The sequence below is a fragment of the Oxyura jamaicensis genome, chromosome 6 (assembly GCF_011077185.1).
Source record: "Oxyura jamaicensis isolate SHBP4307 breed ruddy duck chromosome 6, BPBGC_Ojam_1.0, whole genome shotgun sequence".
In the NCBI taxonomy this organism is placed as follows: Eukaryota; Metazoa; Chordata; class Aves; order Anseriformes; family Anatidae; genus Oxyura; species Oxyura jamaicensis.
Window position 1 is genome coordinate 2,738,996 of NC_048898.1, and position 7,725 is coordinate 2,746,720.

General features: G+C 46.5%; 1 protein-coding gene across 1 annotated transcript in view; it reads right to left on the minus strand.

The window, feature by feature from the left end:
* IPMK (inositol polyphosphate multikinase) overlaps window positions 1-7,725 on the minus strand; it is a 58,029-nt gene that overhangs the window by 30,974 nt on the left and 19,330 nt on the right. The window contains exons 3-4 of the mRNA XM_035329423.1: window positions 7,477-7,725; window positions 3,045-3,130 (exon numbers count right to left, since the gene is read on the minus strand). The exon at window positions 7,477-7,725 is cut by the window's right edge and continues 1 nt beyond it. Coding sequence (XP_035185314.1) covers window positions 3,045-3,130; window positions 7,477-7,648 — 258 coding nt within the window. The 5' untranslated portion in view covers window positions 7,649-7,725. The remainder of the gene's footprint in view (window positions 1-3,044; window positions 3,131-7,476) is intronic.

Consider the following 7,725-nt stretch of genomic DNA (forward strand, 5'->3'; position numbering starts at 1 on the left):
GGCTGACACACGGATCATAGTTCCAGATTGCCACGAGTATTTTGCACTACAGTGTCTTCCTTATGTTTTCTGCCGTTTCTGACACTGCAGGTAGCCTGCTTTGTCTGGGCTGTACCAGTCAGTACCCTGCTTTGTGCTCTGTAGGAAACACCCATCATTTGCCCACGATGGGGGAGCAAATTTCTGGCAATTTGCTCACGCAGGCTCTGTTGTGTTCACAAGACAGCAAGCAGAAGGACAATCCAGCAGTTAGGCCCATCTTGTCCAGATAAAGACACTATCTACCTGATATCAGCATGTTATCAGGTTAAAATTATCAGGGCCATAATTCAAACTTGTCTGCTGTCGTGACACATCCCCTGCAACCTTCAGCCCGCCAGCACACTCACCAGCACGCTGCCAGTCACCGCTGGTTATTGAAGACACTCCTGCCTCAGACCTGCAATAGCTGCTCTCCGGCTGACGTGCAGAAACCAAGAGATACAGATCTTCCTGCTACCGTGAACTACATTGGCACTCAGCTGCTTCAGCTGAGGAGCTTTGCCTGACCCCCAAGTGAAGAAGGCCTTGTTTCTTGCCCAGGTAAGAAATAACTGGTAATATCAATAACTGCAAAATAGTTAAAAGTGCTTATGAAGACATAGGTGCAGGAATGAAAAAAAACATCTTGATTAACCTGCATACACTAAGGGGTCACCTTCTGGTTTGATCTTAACAACACACTTGCTGTCTAGTGCTGGCTGAGTGACAGTCTGGGATTCCTCAGTCTTCACACACTTCATGGTGTAATAGATACAACCGACGAAGGCTCCATCAGAGAAGACCTTAGGAACAGCCTTCAGATCCACTCCAGCTTTGTCCTCACAGAATACGCCAACTCTTGCTGCTCATCTGCACCAAAAGGCTTTCCAGGATCCAGAAAAATTTAGTCCTCTGCCTCAAAACTACTTCTATTCCACCTGCATCCAGAAGACAGCCCTATCATACATATATCCAGAAGCACTATTGCTGGATTTCTGCACTATTTCTCATCACCTTCTCTTCCTGACTGCCTTGTAAACAACCCCTCGTCTCAAGGAGCAGTAAAATTCTCCTTCCCCTGTTCTCTGGAGGTTCATTAGCCTATCCCAAGGTGCTCTGTCTCTTGTAGATCAGAAGATGCAGTGAGCTCAGTCACCAAAATGGGGCAGTCTTGCTGTTGTTCCCACTGCTTATCAGTTTAATCGCTCAACTGACTGAAGGCTTCCAACGTGAGGAAGCGTTGCTGACTTTTTAATAAGTCAACAGAGTTCCTCCATGTCTGAGAAGCACCAGCACAGCACAAGGCGAATGGCAATATGGGAAGAAAGGCCCTTCCCTCTTGGCAGTGATGAGCTATTGCCTCAGCTCAAGCTCTCCGTGAAACTGCGTACCTTTCGATGAACCGCACGACCAGCAGTAATCCTCGCCTTACAACAAACATATGGGGTGCTTAGGTGTCTATACCTGCATCATGTGATTCCTGCCTGTGAGCAAACATGATAGCAGTTAATCATTGAGGAGCAACAAAACCCCAAGACCTTTCTCCTGTACTTTCACCTATCCGGATACATGCATTTTCTCCCCCTCCTTTCTGCCACAACAAGGCAGTCCCCACACAAGTAATTGCTATACAGCTTTCCCCTTCTCCATGATTCTTCAGGAATGGCCAAGCCCCTTTTTTCCCCACATGGCTTGTAACAAAAAAAAAAAAATCAGCATCAAGAGTGACTTGGCAACTTTACGCACAGGGTCTTGCTCACAGCTTTTCATGAGTCTAAGCAGCAGGCAAAGCGATAAAACTTGTGAGAAGTCAACATCTAAGCAACGTCCAAGCTTACTCCTCTTACCCTCTGGCTTTAGACAGCAAGAGTCCATTACCTTACTCAAGTTCCCAGAAGAGCAAGTAACCTGGTACTCAAAGGAGTGTGTTCAAGCTTTCTCTTCTAGTGAAGAGATACTGCTCAGCCTGGGTTGTATCATTCTTAACCTCACCTAAACGACAGCCTCTGTGAAACCTCAGAGAAATATTTACTTTTGGGTTTAACTGGCTCCCGCTGAGTTCCTACTAACTCAAGAGCTGCTGTTTTGTCTAGCAGTCTATCATGAGAATTATCTAGTAATGCCAGCATGCAAACACATTGTTAGCTTGGAGTTCGTAGTTTAGTCAGTTTTATGTGAGACATTTCTGCAAAATATGCAACATCTTTTGGTAGATATTAATTTAATACTTTTCAAATAAACCCAAACAACGACAATGAACGAGTCTCAAGACTCCTCCATCCTGCCTGAAGATTTCTGCAGTATTTAGTAAGCCATGGTGTGGATAACGGCTCAAGATGATATGGAAAAGCATGTGGCAGACTATGATGGGCAGGTGGCCATTAAGGTAAAGAAATGCCCCAAAACAGTTTACTTTCAAGTAAGACAACCATCGACAGCCTTCCTGGTTTGTGCTATTCAAGTGACCGATAAATCGAACTGGAGATGAGCAATGGGTTTGGTTCACAATGAAAATACAACAAACAAAAGTTAGAACTGGAGAACTGCACTTTTTATTGATGTTTTAAAGGAGCCGAGTTTTAACACAGTGAACAGAGCAGTACTTCTAGCAATAAACCACACTACATGGATGTGTAAGACGCTAAGTTTTACAAGCAACCGATTCTGAGATGCTCACCAACATGAGAAAGAAATCTGATGGGATCATACATGCCACCCTTTACTCACAGATGGACATCACACGAGGCTTTCCAATAAAACCTTAAATGTGCAAACCCTCCTGACCCGGGATCAAATAACCCAGCCTAAATCCTGCGAGTGAAGTAGGCCTGGCACAGGGACTGATAAGGAGGAGACAGTTCTGGACAGCTTGCAGATACTGGGACAAGACTGTCAGTGACGTACCATTCAGATATTCACCTCACACCTTTACAACGGCGACAATAACGATATACTGTGACGTGAATACCAGCCACCACTCCACCTTTAGCGAGGCAGCTCCCTCCGCTATGCAGGACCCTCACCTTGTTGTAGAACTCCTGCTCCCTGGGACCTCGAGGTGGTGGCTGCAGCTGCTTCAGGACAGTCCCGTCTGGATGCTGCAGTATACCTAGAAGAGAAGCACTTCCTTCAGGGCCGAGTTTTAAGAGAGAGCTTTTATTTTTTTCAAAAATAGCAAATACACATCAGTGACAGCCTATTTGTTCAGTTCTACTGTTTTCAGTACACACACGGTAGAGGAGAACTTGACAGCTCCTGTACAAAACCCTAGCAGAGGTTTGCTTGCTCTTTTTCTACCCATCGGATGATTTCCCGGGTCTAATTCTGCTCAAGGCCAACACAGCACTGGGATTTGACGTGAAAAGTTCCACCCAAAAAAACACATTCATTTCACTACAGAAGATTACATAGACACTCCCTTTTTCAATAACTGATAAGTTGTTTTTCCAACAGCGTTAAGAAGCTGAAGTTAAAGGATGTAGTCCCAAGTTTAACACTTTTTTCACAAGCCGAAGTAGAAATATATGGCCTGCAGACATATTCCTATACAAGCTGCATCGAAGGAGCACTTCTATATTGCTAGAGGTAGCATCCTTATTGCACTCCATGCTAATTATACACTGCTATTTGTATCACCCATAATTATAACACAATGTAGTTTCATCTCAGCTGGCAACCACTTTCATCGTGCCCCCCCAAAAGCAAAATATCCTCCCCAAACAGCCTTAGTGACTCTGCAGTCAGCAGTATTGCTGAGTAGCCGCATGAGAAACTCTCCTTAATATCTGAAAGTACTCAAAAGACAGATATGGACAGCAGAGGAGAAAAATAATTGCATCTCTGTGAACCATGCTCTAAGTTTCAAATCACCAGTTACAGGGAAAAAAAACAAAAAAAAACAAAAAAAACTTCTGGAACATAAATTTTCTTCTTGGATTTATTCATAGTTTTTCATACAGTAATTTATTTTGTTTAAAAGGAAGACAAAAATATGTCAGCTGTTTCCAAAATATGTTCCATCTTCAGCTTACCACTTGAGGAGAAGCAGCAGAACAAGCCAGGAACTTTGTGACCCAAAAACAGTTTGCAGTTGTAACAGCAATTGTGTTTTCACCTTTTGGAAAGCATAATCTCTGAATGGGCTCTGTTGTGCAGACTTGGAAACTAAACAAAATCTTTAGAGCCCAAAATACTTACTGTAAAACAACCACCAGACTTTGTGAAGTTGTTTCATTAGTTGGCCGTGCCAACAAACAAAGAGTGGTTTTAAAAATTTGTGTAAAACAACTCTCAAGTCAAGCTGCTTGCTAAAAGTTGGATTTTTTTATATACTTTCCAGACTAGATAAAAATATTACTGCGCCATGCCAACTACCACATCTTCAAGACATAACAGCTTCCTCCTCCCCTCCCCGTACCCTCTTACATGTGCTGGAAAGCACTTAAGAGTGCACAAAGTTTCTGAATTATGTGTTTTGACTGAATTACTAGCAATCACAACATTAAAGAAGGTTTTACAGCACTCCTTAAAACCTGCATGTTGGCACCGGTGATAAGACAAGCGGACAGCCTACAAGGTACAAAGACCAGGCAAACATTCCTACAGGTAGAACCCATATGCTACTGGGCTGAAACCTGGGCTTTCACAAGTTACAGTAAGTACCTTCCACCAGAACACCACACTGTGGATCAAGATTTATTATTTGAAGAGATTAACACAGCCTGATGTTGTCTGAGTCCCCTCATACTCTGGATTTCTTGACAGAACAGAGCACCTACCCTGCATCTGTGACAAAGGCAGACTGGAAACCAAGGACTCGTGCTTTAGCACTCACCATAAAGATGAGCACTCCATAAGCTTCTCCTGATCTACCACATGAGACACCACCACCTGCAGATCATACTAACATCAGGACATTCGTCCTGGCTTTGTTTTAGGATTCCTGCTTTTTTTTTTTCCTGCATGCACAGGGAGAGGCTTTGTTTTAATAAATGAATTAGCAATTTAGTGTTTCTGAATAAGCAGCAGAACCATACCGAAATTAAAATTCTGAAATATCTCAAAAACGTTTATCTGCGGCTTTGCATGCAAAGCTTGCTAGCATACTGAAGCTCTTATCTACAGCAAACATAACTAATATAGATGTATGTGCGTTTTAAAAAAAAATTCAATCCACGTGCTTCACCCATTTTGCACAAACACACGCTAAGAAGTAGTGCATCTCCTCAGCTCCTGTCTCTTTCTACCTGCCCATGGAGAAAAGCCACAACCCAAGGCTAGAGCCTTACTTACTACGCGATTTACTGCCTTTGGGGGAAAGAGCTATTGAACAGAGCATTTACCAAAAGGTCAAACCCAACGCCCAAAAGCCAAAGTGATGCGTGTCCCTGCAAGGAGACTGCTAGAGCCCTGTCTTCGCACAGCAGTGACAGCCACAAGAGGCAAAGGGAAAAGGGAAAGGTTGTTAGAAAGGAACAGAAGCTGGTGACAAAGACGTTTTAATGAGCACTTTAACCAAAAAAAAAAAAAAAAAAAGAAATTACTTCAAGTCCTTTCTATGTCTGTAGGCACAGAAGGGAAGTCAAGCCCAGAGGAGAGCAGTGACACGCAGGAGGAAGCTTGGCAGAACAAGGAAGGTTCTGAGCTTGAATCAGCAGACAGCTCAGACACTAACACCAGGGGGGTACATCCTTCAAGGTGCATTTGCTATGTTTTGTGCATAGCAACGGAGGCATCCGCATAAAAAGAAGTACTGCTTTTATAATTTTAGGCTTTTAAAATGCTTCAGGTTTAATGAGGTAGGAAAGGGTAGAACGGAAAACAACAGGAAGGGTGACTACTGTAGGAAAAGGCAGAAGAGGCAATGGAGAAGGTACAAGACATGCTGGTCTCCTCCCACAGACTTAAAATTATCACAGATTCTGGTGCACATATTGTCTGTGATATTCCTTACCAGAGCTATTAGTAACTACATATATCCACACATCTGGCCACTCGCTTCATAACAAAGACACCACGGGGAGCAGCACTGCAGAATTATACATGACCCTGTATCTTTAGCATCTCAACTGCCTGCACTCCTACAAACAATATCTGTAAAGAAATAAAATGAGAAGATTCAGTTACAAAAATTAGAAAACTGGGAGTACCACAGAGCAGCTTTGGTCTTCACTTAAAGGTAAAACTCAAGTTTCCAAGAAGAGATCAACAGTGGCAGTACCCCCTGCAAGAAAACGTTAGCCCTGCTCCTTCGATCTCATGGATCTGGCGTTACCTAATCCGTTTGATCAGCACCCACAACAGACATGGTGTATCACCCAGGTGACAAAGATTCAGTTGATGGAACTCTGATAACAACTGACGTGCCAAAGGTGAGACTCTCCCCCAAGGTGAGCCTTTCTTGCCTGACCCCACCCCATACAAAACATGAGCAACAAGGCTGATGTACAGCTCCAAGGACCCAACATGCCCCCTTGACGTTTTATTGCCTCAGTGGCAACAGGGACAGCGGGTGAGAATTAGTCTGCTGCGGAGATAATCAGCGAGACATGCCATGAACATGAGCTACAGATAAGACAAACTCACGGTGCCATTAGTGTTGCAATCCCACCTACTGATGGCTGAAGGGGTTATGAGGTTCAGTCTTTGGCCTGTTCAGCAGGGGCAGTTCCTGCAGACAGGGTTCAAAGGCAGCGTAACAGCACGTACTCCTTACAGCTATTCTAGAACGTCACCACGAAAACTGAATAGATGTGTACCTCACACTTGGCTCAGGGGCGGGCATTATACCAAATCTGAGGACTTGGAAGGGTCATAATAATAACCTTTGGCAACGTTAGCTGTACTGAGGCCACTCGCAAGGCACCGACCGCTGCCTACACTGAAAGGAACCTTTATCGAAAGACCTCAGTCCTCAGCCTGAAATTAAAATAAAAATTAAAGGCTGGAGGGAGGAGCTTCAAGAATGCTACATCCTCACCGTAAGGAGGTAGAGGATCTTTACGATCTCTTCAGACCCCCACAGTTCGACACCAGTATCATCGGGCATTACTAGCTGATGTTTTGGGCTTGCTCCTGTCATCAGATAAGCGAGCAACTAGGAAGTTATCCCTTCTCTTCTAAACCCACAACAGGCACTTGCAGAGCGGCGTCTGGAAGCAGGTAAACGCCTGTGGTCCTCATCCACACGGGAACCACCTCAGCCACAGCACCCTCGGGGGCACACACCCAGCCTGCCGCCGCCTCAGTCCCCCCCTTTGCGGCGGCTGCGGAGGCGAAGCCGGGCCAGGGGCGGCTGGCAGGAGCCCGGCGAGCCCGCCTTCCCCTCAGCACCGCCGTGCAGCCGCTTCCCCGGTTACACAACGGCTCCCGTCCCCTCCCCGGGCCGGGGGCCGCCGCCGCCGCCGCCCCGGTCCCCCCCTCCGCCGCCTCCCGCCCCGGCCGGCCGCCGCTCACCGCCTTTATCCTTGCCGTACATGTGCCCGGCCACCTGGTGCGACAGCGGCACGCAGCCGTTCAGCCCCCGCCGCCGCCCGCCGCCCTCCACAGCCGCCGCCGGGCCCGGGGCGGCGCCGAGCGGCGGCTGGGCCTCGGCCTCCTCCGCTGGCCGCGGGGGCTCGGTGGCCATCTCCCCGGGGACGGTGGCGGTGGCGGCGGCCGGGCCTCAGCGGGCGCTGCGTGGCGGGGCGAGGGCCCGCGGCTCCA